At 44.4% G+C, this 13,726-nt stretch overlaps 1 protein-coding gene across 1 annotated transcript in view; it reads right to left on the minus strand.

Annotated features, from left to right (window-relative positions):
* Positions 1 to 4,758: 4,758 nt before the first annotated feature.
* Positions 4,759 to 13,726, minus strand: part of MDFI (MyoD family inhibitor) — a 44,748-nt gene continuing 35,780 nt past the window's right edge. The window contains exons 4-5 of the mRNA XM_083445921.1: positions 8,072 to 8,344; positions 4,759 to 6,297 (exon numbers count right to left, since the gene is read on the minus strand). Coding sequence (XP_083302047.1) covers positions 6,041 to 6,297; positions 8,072 to 8,344 — 530 coding nt within the window. The 3' untranslated portion in view covers positions 4,759 to 6,040. The remainder of the gene's footprint in view (positions 6,298 to 8,071; positions 8,345 to 13,726) is intronic.

The following is a 13,726-nucleotide window of genomic DNA, read 5'->3' on the forward strand; positions in this document are numbered from 1 at the left end:
GTATATATGTACTTGAACAAGTTCAGAGTTCCTTTCTTTTCATTGCCATGTAGTCATTATTTTTCAAGTATTAAAGTGTATTATAGGGTTAAATTTAAATTTATTTATTTAAATGTATTTTATTTATTTAAATTAAAAGTATTTTATTTTGAGCTAATGGGTGACATTTTGTCATTCAACAGTTATATCCAATTCTACAGTACTAATGACTCACCCATCATCAATGTTTATAATAAAAATTTCCGACAATTGCATTTTAAAATTCCACCTGATGTGGGAAAGCCCACTATCACACAAGCCCCTCTAGTAGACACACTAAGTTAAGGAGAGATGACCGTGTATGCCTCTCCACCTGGGAATCCTGCACAATTGGGCTTCCTGGTTGCAAGGAGGAGCCCTAAGTGCAAATGGGCCTGTCTCATGAGTTTTGAATGCATAGCCGACAAGGGTGGAGATGGCAAGAAGCTGCATCGCATTTGGGGATGTGTCCAGCAGTGTGCATGGGATGGGGGAATGTCTGTGCATCCTAATGTTTATTGACATACTGGGAAAAGCTTTATGATTGATTTACGCAGACCAAGCTGCAGCTAAAGGCATAAAAGCAGAGCAGGGCTTTTTTCTGGTTAGTTGGCAAAGTTACCGCTAGTCCATTCCTAATTGGGCTAGAGTGATGTTATGCTCCCCCCAAAGGTGGAAGAGATCAAGGCAGCCACGTCATATCCCACCCCGCTCCACCAAGCCCTTCCCATGCATTAGGTACATAGTGCTGCTTGAAGGCTTTTAAGCAACAGAATTAACAAAAATACTGCTGCAAGCTGCACATTCCAGTTTAATGGGAATCATTTGTCCAGCCAGCAACCTTTGCGCTTCCATCTGATAAGCTGCATGGACAGGGGCTAAGAGGAAAGGCGAAGCATGTAAGGAACCAATCAAAATAAACTTCTGGGTTTAGAGGTTAAGAGTAAGCATCACTAAGGAGCAGATGCTCCGAAGGGAATGGGAATATGTAGAAAGAAGGAATTTGGATTGCAGGGGATGGAGGGGGAGCAACTGAGGAAGAGTGTGGAAGAAGCACAGAAAAGGGATTGGGGAGGCTGAGCAAACAAGAAAAAGGAGGCAAATAAATACACATATACCTAAGCAGACCAGACAGACGGGATTGTCATTGGTGCATTTACTAACTAGCTGTCTGGGAACAGCCCTGTTCAGGGAAGTTTTTAATGGTTGATCTTTTATGTGCTTTTAATATTTTGCTTCTTGGAGAAAAGCAATGACAAACCTAGACAGCATCTTAAAAAGCAGAGACATCACCTTGCCAACAAAGGTCCGTATAGTAAAAGCTATGGTTTTCCCAGTAGTGATGTATGGAAGTGAGAGCTGGACCATAAAGAAGGCTGATCGCCAAAGAATTGATGCTTTTGAATTATGGTGCAGGAGGAGACTCTTGAGAGTCCCATGGACTGCAAGAAGATCAAACGCATCCATTCTTAAGGAAATCAGCCCTGAGTGCTCACTGGAAGGACAGATCCTGAAGCTGAGGCTCCAATACTTTGGCCACCTCATGAGAAGAGAAGACTCCCTGGAAAAGACCCTGATGTTGGGAAAGATGGAGGGCACAAGGAGAAGGGGACGACAGAGGACGAGATGGTTGGACAGTGTTCTCTAAGCTACCAGCATGAGTTTGACCAAACTGCGGAAGGCAGTGGAAGACAGAAGTGCCTGGCGTGCTTTCGTCCATGGAGTCACGAAGAGTTGGACACGACTAAACAACAACACCACAGTATTTTGTTGGGAGCTGCCCAGAGTACCTGGGTCAACCCAGTCAGAAGGGCAGCAGATAAATAATAAAATTATTATGATTATGATTACTCTGCAATTTGCTGAGTGAGAACCTCATGCACTGTTCATGTTGCTGAAATCAGTGATCAGGTGGGGGTAGGCAGAAACAGAGTAAAAGCAAGAGACTGACGAAGAAAGGAGGGAGCTGAGAGATGAATGTGCATTGGACTTCAACTACTGATTCAGGTCCCACAAAAAAGTTGAGAACAAAACTGTTTTATTAAACAGGGGAAGCAAGTGGTAACCAAGAAAAGGACATTTTCAGCAGTGATGTCCCATCTATGGAGGACCTTCCCCAGGGAAGCTTACCTACGGCATCCCTTGTTGTCTTTGGCAACCAAGAGACGTTTATTTATTTCCCCAGACCTTTAAAGTATATAAAGTACATTTGAGAGGTGGGTCTCCTGCTGTTGCTGACATTGTTTCATGCCGTATGATATGTTATTACTGCATGTTGTGTTTTATTTGTTTTAAACCATGCCATGCACTGCCCTGGAATCAATGATGGAGGGAGGCACAGAATTTTAAACTTAAGAAAACAGATGTGACCTGGCATTCCTCTGCCCACTCCACCCACAGTTGTTGGGTGTATATTTAAAATGTCCAAAGCAGCCAAGGAGGATGGAGCCATTGTTCTTCCCACATCACCAGCTCAATTCTCCTACCTTGTTTGCGCGGGGAGAAAGTGAAATCCTGTTGCTGCTTTTTCATGGAGGCAGGAGAGAAGAGAGATGCTGGCACCGGTAGCACAGTAAGAGAGTAGCTCCAGTAACAGCTTAACCTCTATTGCTGCTTTAGCAGGGATGGAGAACCTATTAATCCTTGGAATGTTGTTGAACTCCAACTCCCATCATCCTAGAGTCCGCAGGCCATGCTTGATGGGGCTGCTGGGGGTTGGGAGTCCTACAGTTGGAAGGTCCCAGGTTCCCCATTCCCATTTTAAAGCCATAGACACAATCTTCAGGACCCCTAGCAATGCTTACCCAACATTCAGCAAAGGACCCAAGAGCTTCTGATTATCTTTCAAGTCATTTAAATCTGTGATCTGTTTGCGAGGCCTCTAAAACTTCTTGCAGGCATTTTTGTCTAGAAATTTAGGGATTGTTGTCTCAGCAAGCCCTTGAAAACCAGCTGCTTAATAATATATTTTGTGAATGTGTTCCCTTGCCCCCTTTGTGGTATTTAATATCGAATTATTTGCCATGGTATTTTTAGGAAATAAGATGTCCACGAAAGCTAATTAGGAACATGTTAGCATGTGTGTAATTAATTAGCCAACATATTTCACATTTTGAAGAGCATTTATGCTATTTATTCTTTCTTAACAAGATGGCCATCAATATGGAGGGAGGGTGGCCCGTGATAATTTGCAAGGACTTGGTGGTGAATAAATGCATCCCTCCCATAAGCACAAGAGAAAACTTCCCCACAGGAAAATAGGGGAATTGGAAGGGCCTGGTCAGCAGACCTGGGTCAGCCAAGGGTTCTACCATGTCTCAGCCCAGATGTTCTAGTGGGGATGGATTCTTCTTTGAAGATGCCAAATATGTGCCTGTTTTACTCAAGAGTAGACCTACTGAAATTAAGGGACCTAACTTAGTCATACTCATTAATTTCAGTTGATCTGCTCTGAGTAAAACTTCACTGAATACCACCCACAGGGGCTGCCCATTTAGTCCTAACTCAAAGCTCTTCCCAGACCCATTATATGTTAGATGATTGAAATATAAAATGTGAGGAACCTACAAAGGCAGAAGAAGCTCTCCACTTCCGAAGCTTATTCCCCAAAATGCAAAGGGCTGAGAACAGCCCAGCAATGTCAGGGACAGGGCTAAAATCGTCATCGTCCATAATCATTTTTAATTGTTAAACTGTCCTTCACCCCATAGGATCCCAGGGCGGTTTACATAAACGTCAGATAAAATACCACAGAGCAGAATTTGACCTCCTTATCCAAACATATTACAATAATAAGGAATGACAGCAGCAGACAAAATAATAACTGTTGGGCTCCACATGTTTATCTCCCAAAAGCCCAAAGGAAAAGATAGTTTTCAGTTGACGTCAAAAAGCTGACTAGGGGGAGAGCTGTACCTCCACAGGGAGTTCCACAAACAAGGATGTCCTATCCAGTGTCACCACCGGAGCATGAGCCTGGCTGCTCCCCACCCTTCCCAGCAGATCTCAAAGCATGGGGGTAAAGGTGCCATCATCCCACAGCGACTTAGTTACCTGTGTCACCAGTTCACGAGAGCACCATGTTAAGGGGGCTTATACAGAGAGCATTCTATCATGCAAAGCCTTCGCCGACAGTCTGGAGCACAACCCAGAGAGTTTTGAACACTTCCATAAAAAATGGAGCAGTCTGGCTACTAGACCTTTTTTCCTGGATGCAGTATAATCAAACCCAAAACGACCTTGTTCTCCAAACAGCGTTCATCATTGAATGCTAAGGAATTAAGAGATGTGCAAAGGCTCCAAAAGTCAGAACCACTCATTCCAGCGCAACGCCCCTGCAATTCTTCAGCTCTTTCCAGTCGTTTTTTTGGAGGAGGGATATATCTAGTGAGTCCCATTTCAGATGCTCTGATCTAGGAATTTACTCCCTGCCTGTCTCAGTCTTAAAGAATGCCTTCCCAAAAAGGTCCTCCATTTATAAATTTAGGCTATTTGAAACAAAACATTTTGTGCTTAGATATGACAACCCAAATACAAGATGTGCATGGGCTTATTAATTAATCACCACTGGCATGGTTTTTTAAAACACACTATGGCAGCTAATGCTTCATGCACTTAATATGTGGTGTGTGTGATTTGTACTGGGGTAAAATGACCCCAGGAAAGGTGTCTGCTTATCAGTGTGTGGTAGTTTCACCCCTAAAGCCAGTACACAACACTGAAGTATTCTCTGGCTCAAAGTGATTTTTTAACGTTTTATTTACAGTAACAAATAACAATGGAAAGACAAAATATAAACCCATCACTGAAAGGGATTTGAGGACTCCCACGGCAAGGATGTCTACATTTGGAGCGGCATCTGTTGTTCCCCTTTATGGTCCCAAAACAGGCTATCATTTTGGATGGCTCTCTTGGAAGGCTGTCATGTCAGTGTCCAGTATCAAATGGATTGCTGCCTTTGCATTAGGCCTAGTGTTTGCCTGCTGTGGGGAAAAGGCACAGAAATGAGGCTCCTGTTATCCCCTTCCACACCTATGAAGTACATCCTCATCCTCAGGAAAAAGCTCCTTTAAAAGTATTGCATTCAAACACCAGATATGTCATCGAGATCCTTGAATGTGTATGGAGATGACTGGATGGGACTGTCTAATCTCAGCACCGATATGTCCACTGCAAAAAGTTGACTAAAGGATTTGGGTAGGGGAGTTAGGGGTGAGATACGAGTCCTCTTAAAAGTTCACAGAACAGGTCAGCTCCTGGCTGCTGACAGTTGTGGAGGGGCTGCTCACAAGTCACTTTCTCATGGGATTAGGGGCTGCTCTGAGGCTTTGGCTTCCTTTCTTTCTGCCACTGGAAGAATTCTGTTACAGGGCCAGGGATCAGCCCAGAGCAGCTGCATGAAAACATTCCATCTTGGCACACTAGGCTAGCTGCCATCCTCTTGGGCGCCGGAGATGTTCAGTGGCCAGCCAGGAGAGAGCAAGGCTGCCAGCTAGTTGACATCAGTACACTTAAGGCACTTTTGCCAAACGAAAAGCACCAGAACTAAGGGGAGAAATACCCAGGAGTCGAACAGCAGCAGGACCCGACGGCCAGTAGGTGGCACAGCTTACTGGCACGCTAGACCCAGGCAGCACATCATGCCCATCTCTGGGCTCCGTGTGACTGCTCCAGATCCCGGCCAAGCAACATAGCTGGATGTGCAGCTAATCTTTGTCTGCTCTTGGCTCAGGCAGCAGGAACACTCCTCTCCCCCAGCTGCCATTGGGAGGAATCTGGTGGGAGGGGAGAGATAAAGCAAGCACGCCCACCACTTGTCCTTCAAGAATCCTGCACATCTTGTTCCCAAGCAGTTCTGCAGCCCAGAATTTGGGTCCCCTCCGCAGGGCTCATCTGCTGTTTCAAACTTAGCTTCTTTGGATTCAGATTATTGGATGGCGGGGGAGAACAGTGGAGAGACCTCATTGACAAGGTTTCCCGCACATTCAGTTTCTATTCAGGGCATGAGATCTGGCTGCATGTCTCAGGAGGAGAAGCACAGGCCACAGCACTCCATGCAGATCTCAAGGCAGTCAGCCGACTCACAGCATGCATCGATAATGCCGCAGTCCATGTCACATGGCAGGTCGCAATCGGCGCATTCCCCAGAGCCGCAGCAGCAGCAGCAGATGCAAGAATCCTCGGAGCTGCAGGAGCCACAAGTGGCACAGTCCAGCATGATGTTGCAGAGGGTCAGGAACTCACAGAAGAGGCAGGAGAGGATGCAGTGGACACAGCAATCTGGAAGCAGAAAGAAAAGAGAATATCAAAAAGCAAGCAAAAGAGAGCCAAGTGTGGGAAGCTGAAACCAGGCATGGAGAGAAGTGATTGCACCAGAGCCAGAAGACAGGAAGAAACAGAAGATACCATTGTGCATAGCATTCTGCAAAGGCATTGCTCCAAAAATCTACCGATGCTAAGAAAAGCACAAATGTTGCATTTCAGTATATCAAGGCATCTGGGGTCAGTCTGGTGAAAGAAGATGCTGCAGACACTTGGATGAGAGTCAGTAATTATCTGGGATGCTATGGCTAGGGAGAAATCACCTAGGAATCTCTTCAGTGGTCATGCGATTGAGAGCCTGGCCAGCTTCGGAAAGTTAACATCAACACTGTGTACAGTGACATGAATTAAGGCCCGAACCTTCCTTTTGAACATACGTAACTAGAAATCCTCTCTCTTCCAGAGAAGATCCCATCATAAGCCAGGTGCCCCACAACTGGTTGAAAGGGAGAACAGATAGTGAGAGTTCATCTACTGGCTCGCTGGCATCAACAGTCCCTTGAGGTCTCTTGCCGAGAAACAGTGGCCAGCCTCTTGCAGCTGCAAAAATAATGATGTGGAACTGCAAGGTCTGATTTGGAGCATTCCCCCACCCCACACAGTCTCTCTTTTTTCTCCACCCACCCACCCAGCCAGGGTGCCAACCCCTAGTTTAGGAGCCTGAAGTGGCCATGTTTACTTTGGGCCACACCCACTACTGGCATACAACCTCCAGATGTTTGGCCAATGGTGAGTGCCCATAGGCAGAAATGGTTATAGCAATTAGCACCAACAACTGCAGGGCAAAATTGCTGTGTCAGTAATTCAGCACGCCACACAATGCCACAGTGCAGATAATACTCTCCAGTTCTCAAGCAAGGGCCACTCAGCAGCTTCATAGTAAAGGGATCCAGGGGACAACTCCCCATGAAACATTTCTCACTCCTGCATTGTGCTTTAGTGCGCAGTGGAAAGTATAGGAGACTGTACCGCCACTAGCCCCCCAAAGGATGATATGTCCACCTCCCTTGTGAAGGCTGCATTTCTCTGCAATTGCCATACGACTTAGATGAAGAATCAGGATGAATCATACACAAGTCCTAAAAGGAAGAACCAACAGCTGCTGTGGTAGCTAAAGTAACTAAATCCTAAAAGAGGGAAGGCATACAGGTTCAAAAGCTAATGCAAATGAACATGTGCATGTAATCAAATTGTTTCAGACACTGAACAAGAGTTGTGAGAATAGCAACTCTAAAATCCATCTCCATAATTTTGCTTTCTTCTCTCTCTGGCCCATTTCTTCAGGCCTATTGAACTGCCCCTGATCTTGTCCTGGCTTCCACTTGCTGCCTGCATCCTTCCACTGAATCTGCCCTCTGTTGCTGACCATTCTCCAGTCCTACCACTGAGACTCTGTGGACCCTGGCTGGCTTGCTGGCTGGCTGGGGTCCAGTCATGTCTGTCTAATGAATCATTGGCTTTGTAATTGCATGAACTGGAACTCGGGTTAGAATATCTCCTATGGATAAGACATGCATCTTAATGCAGGCATTGACCCACTCCATGTGTCTGGAAACAAAACAGGTAGCGTATATACTAAAAAGTAGTAATCAGGAGCACCAGTGTTTCCACCTTCACATTCTCTACCATCCAGTCACTGGTGTGGTGGTGCTTTCTACTCTCCTCCCGATGAACGAAGCACCAAATAAACTCTAGCAGTAGCTGAAGAATATTAAGGTATGGGGAGAGGTACCTTCCTGTGCCTCAGTAGGTATCTGAGATGATGCTGATTTGGAGCTGCCTTTGCTCTTTTTACTGATCTGGCTGTTGATGGAGTGATGAGACTGTAGCTTCCGATGAGGCTTCTGGGAGCCCGACAGTGAGCTGCGTTCAGAGCACAAGGTACCATTCCCAGCTTCGCCGTTAGAAGCACTGAGGTCTGACACATGCCCAGCACCATTCTGCAGCAGGGGAATCAAAGTCGAGGTTGGAGGGGTCCGGACAGTTACTCGGCTTTGGGGCTGACCTGTTAGGGAGGAAGAGAAAGATTATAGAACATAATGCCTATGCAGCTCTGACAGAAATATATCTAGGATTCCACACCGCCCTCAGAAGCATTGAGAAATTGTGGACTCCGTTATGTTGGGGGGGGGGGAATACTTGGCTTTGCAACAGTTTGTCTCTTCACATTTTGCTTTTAGTTCCCCTCAACCCGCCTTTCTTTTCATAATTTTAAAAATAATTTGCAAAACGATAAACCTAAAGTATTTCAGAACGTTTACAATACAGTGGTACCTCAGGTTACATACGCTTCAGGTTACAGACTCCGCTAACCCAGAAATATTACCTCGGGTTAAGAACTTTGCTTCAGGATGCTCTGGCAGCGTGGCAGCAGCGGGAGGCCCCATTAGCTAAAGTGGTGCTTCAGGTTAAGAACAGTTTCAGGTTAAGTACGGACCTCCAGAATGAATTAAGTGCTTAACCCAAGGTACCACTGTATCCCTCTTCCAAGCAAACAACATCACCTCCACAGCTCCCTGAACAAAATCCAAATTGAGTTTTGTGATTTCAGGCTGTAAGCTATTTCTTTTTCAGCTGAATAACCATTATGAAAGCTACACAATTAAAAGCTTTGTACCTACAGTTTGCAGAAAGTATTGTATTTGTCCAGAAGACTAGCTAGGCGGAGGGGTGGGGGCTGGTCCTAGAATAGACTTTGTTCCAAATTCAGTAATGGTCATACACAGCAGTGAGCTATCCTCCTGAAATAATCTACAGGGCCAGTGCTGTGCAGTTTTGGTACAAGTTTGAAAGAGAATGAGATTGCTGGAATCAGTTCTGCACCAGGAATACAGATTCTTTTGTGATGTTTGCTCACAGGTCCTCTACACTGTTGATTAGAAGTTTCCTTTTTATAGTTTTTTCCCATTTTATTGCTTTGAATTCTCACTTTGTTGGCTCTTAGAGGCTATAAGTACTGGATGTAGGAAAAAATTAAACAGCCAAATATAGTAAAGGCTAAACTGAGAGCAGGGTAAGTTAAACAGTTTTAAATGTATGCAGTAAATTTGTCCGAAGGAATGTGCAACAATGATGTGGCAAGAAAGATTAATAACTAATAAAGTAATGGAGGATAGCAACTGGTCATTTTAGGAGAGTTCAATAAATAATAAACAATATATTGAAGACATTTCTGTATGGGAGATAGTTTAGCAATCTGTGCATAGATTATCAGGTCTGATGATCATGCAAGCATCTTTCACTGCATGTAGAATCACTAAATGTGATGATGTAAGCATGGATGGGGACCTGTAGCTCAGCACCAGCCAGCCCAGCAAATAGTCAGGAGTTGATGTGGGTTGTAGTCCATCATCTGGAGAGCCACAGGTTCCCCACCCCTGATGTACATGCAGGTTGCATACTATTTCCTACAGTGTAAAAACACACACTCCCTGGCCTGGTTTTTGAGATCCAAAGTATGCTGATCTCTGGAAGAAGGTACCTTCTGTAAGACATCTGCTTCTGCTGTGGAGTTTCTCTCATTCATGGGTTAAAAAAAATGTTACGGAATGAATTCTTTCTTGTTGGGGTTTTGTTTTTTGCCAGTCACCTTGGTTATTCTTTAGGACAGGAAAGTGGATTATAAATATTTTAATAATACCAAAACCCCAAGTGACTTCCATTCTAAAATGTTTGAGGCCTTTTGGGAATGCTGTTGACTTTGAACCTTTTGTTTTCTGTACTGACCATTCCCTGTGGTTAAAAGATGTCTTTGTGCGCCTTGGCATTGCCTTTTCATAAGTGTATGTAGAAATGTGGGGGGAGGGAGATTATAGGAGCTCTTACCTGTGTATTACACAAATCCATACAAAATGTGAAATAAAGTAAACCCAATATTTTCCTCAGGGAATAGTAGTTTTAAATGATTATTCCTCCCCCTCCCACACTTTTTTTACTTCAATGAGTTCTGAAAAACAAACAAAAATTATACTAGCTATCAAGTGGAAATGTGGTTAACATCACATACTGTACATTCTTGAACATTCACATATCCACAGTAACCCAGAGGCAAAGTAAGCTGCGACTTCCGAAATACAGGCTATTATTGTACTGAATGGTAACACATGTGAAAATTGAATGTATGCAATGGCAAGTCGAGAGTTAGCTGTGTGTCTCTTCCCTAGAAAATAAATGTTTGGTCCCAATGGCTCATTCAAGTCTCCAAATGACAATGGGGAGAGCAAAAATTGATTTTAGGAGTCTAGAATGTCTCTGTTGTCCAAGCAAATGGCCAGCATGGTTTTCCTTGCTATTTATGTGGAATTGTACTTATTTTATTTAATTATTAAATTTGTTTACCACCCTTCATGTGAAGATCACAGGGCGGTTCACAAAAATACATAAAAATGCAAAACAAGAATACAAAATATGTAATAACACACAAAAACAAACCAGAAACACCATCTCCAACACATAGACAGGATCACAGCCGAAAACAAAAGGAAAACCATGCTGGCCATTTGCTTGGACAACAGAGACATTCTAGACTCCTAAAATCAATTTTTGCTCTTCCTTGGTGGTGAGGAAGAGAGCAAAACTTCTTTGGGGTCTTCAGCCTACGTTTGGAGCCTTGGGACATGGACCTTTCCCTTTTATGAAGCTGCAGTCTCCTCTCTGGGCAGAACCAGCCAAACCTCTGCTATGAATGGCATGCATCTGCTGGCCTGGGATCCCCCACCCCCCTCCGAGCCTCAACCACAAACTGTTCAAGAATGAAGAGCAATTGTGATTACAGACCATTGTCCGGTTGTGTCAAAGTAGCTCCGTTGACTTTAGGAGAGGTTCCACAGTATGCATGGCGGCAACAGTAAGACAGGGGGAGGCCTGTGTACAATAAAGACCTCCCACTGCTCTGCCATGTACGCAGCACTGGAAGGTTTCAAGGCATGTACACCAGCCCAGTGGGAAGCAGTTCTTGCTCAGATCTAAGTGGCGGCGCTCTACTAATTTTTGGAGGCATCACTTAACAATGTTGTGGCATTCTTACTTGACATGTAAATGTACAGAAAATCAGTTTAAAGAGAAATTGGGAAGTGACGCAAAGATGTGAGTAACTTGCCCAAAGCCACCATTAAATAGGAAAAAATAAAATTATGAAATTCCCAAAATCCATCTCTCCCAATTCTCTCCAACTGTAGACATTTTTTAAAAAAAAGGAGTGAAGGAAGTCAGGTCTCCCCCTTAATTCTAGCACTACCAAAGCGACAGTCATGAATGTAAAGTGTGTCAACTACTAAGTGCAAGAGATTGCAAACTGCAGTTTGGCAGTGGCCAAGTCATGGAAATAATCATTTGAATGGCTTTAGCCAAGAAATATATTTGGGGATATGCACGCACCATTGGAACCTGCAACCTCTTGCATACGCTTCTGATTTTCAGTTTATAAACCAGCTATCCAGATCAGGATAGGGTTAAGGAAAATGACGTGATTGGCCCCCAAACAAATAACTCGCCACACATTCACCTCATCCCTCTCCCTCCAAGCTAGGGCTTGTTTTTTCCCTCTGCTAGACTTTACATTTCTCTCTCCTCTCTGATCTGTAAACACGCGGTGATTCAGCAGAAAGGCTTGAGAGCAGAAATTATCTTGAGCCAATCCAGGGAACAGACGCTGCATTCTCTTTGGGGTGTCAGCTGGACAGGACTCCTGAATTTCTGGGATGAAAAGGGCCAGGACTGAGTCATACTGAAAGCATCATGCACAACCTTCCAGCACAAGATGTTTCTTGTCTCCTGATAGTGGGGGAGCAGAGCAATGCACAGTAGGTGGCAAAAAGGCGATCTTGGTTTCTCTAGCATGGGTAACCTACCAGAGGGTGTTAAGTTGACACAGGATTCTATTTTGACACACATGGACTCAAGGAGAAAAGAGGTGGAATTGTAGGCACCAAGAAACACAGCTGCCATTTCCTGGATCTGAGCTTGGCTCTGCCAATAGAGACATCTGCCAGATACAGTAGGATGCCAATATTAGTTTGATGGTGGTAAGAGGGCATCTCTGGATCAGAAGCCAACATTTTAGAATGGCAAAGCACCAGAATGGCCACCTAGTTATCTTAAATTATTATTTGTTCCACTGCTCAGGAAGCTTGTGAAGTCACTCACATTAAGAGACAAATGACAGACATTATATAGGAAAGTTGACTCATTAAAGGCTTGTAGGGAAATATTACAAATATTACAGAGACCTGCGTAAAACAAAGTGTTTCTTCTTCCCATACATACCACACCTGTACATGAGGCTAAGCAAGAGAGGATTCTTCAGTGAACCAGAGCTATTGGTAGTTAATAAAGGTATCATAAAATGAGCATGGATATACTAGTTATCTTGTGGTTTTGCATAGAACTGGAATGGTAGGGCCAGGCTCGTAGGAAGGGTTATGTTTCTGCTGGAGAGTTCATGCTCAGGAGAGGGAAACTGCTGGCCAATGAGTGCAATCATGATTATGAATAATCACTCTCTATTTTTTATTTACTTATGAAACGTCTATACCACTTTTCAATCAATATTCCCAAAGGACATTGGATGGACAGGTGGCAGTTACTGTTTATAGTTGCCAAGATCATTTTCAGTTCCAAGCATAGTCACTGACAACCGTACCTGGAGGGAGGGAGGATCATTATAGGATTAGAGATGGCAAAGAGACAAGAGCTCTTAATCAGGTGTGCTGAAGAGGGCAGGTTGGGAGGGAAGAGCACCCACACACACACTATCTCTGCCCCCATCCCCATCACGTCGTGCATGTTCCAGGGTGATGGCCTGCAAAGGGAAAGCTTCCTATACTTGTGGAAGCTCCCACATGAATCAGAACCTTGAAAAATCATGAATAGAGAAGACTCCCCAGAGCAGAAATTCAGCCCAAAGGAATGGAGAGCTGAAGGGACAGGTCATCACAACCATAATGTGAGGGACAGGGTCACTGAGCGAGGCCTGCTCTCCCTACCTGCTCTTGCGGTGTGCAAGAAAATGGCTGGATGGGGCTTAAGAGGACTTGAACCTTGCTGCCCTCTGCCCAAACCCAAAGTCCCACTCCCGACACCACACTTGTCTCATTCATATTGTGACATGGTGAGGCACTATCCTATCAGCAGAAGTTCCCTTTGCATACACATAGCCCTTTCCAACACAAAGCCTTTTCGAATTCAACCGTCTGTTAAATAAAGGTTTTGACCTATCCATGACCTGCGTGTGCAAGGATCAGCATTTTGAAAACACATTGTGCTGAGGTTTTCATTCTGACAGAATGCCAGTTGTAAGGTTTCTCCCCTACCTTTTGACCTCAGAAGCCGCACATTAGCATGCTAATGGCAGCAGGACAATCAGTGACTGCACAAGTCTCTTGCTCAA

The sequence above is a fragment of the Podarcis tiliguerta genome, assembly GCF_965153285.1.
Source record: "Podarcis tiliguerta genome assembly, chromosome: 6".
Taxonomy (NCBI): Eukaryota; Metazoa; Chordata; class Lepidosauria; order Squamata; family Lacertidae; genus Podarcis; species Podarcis tiliguerta.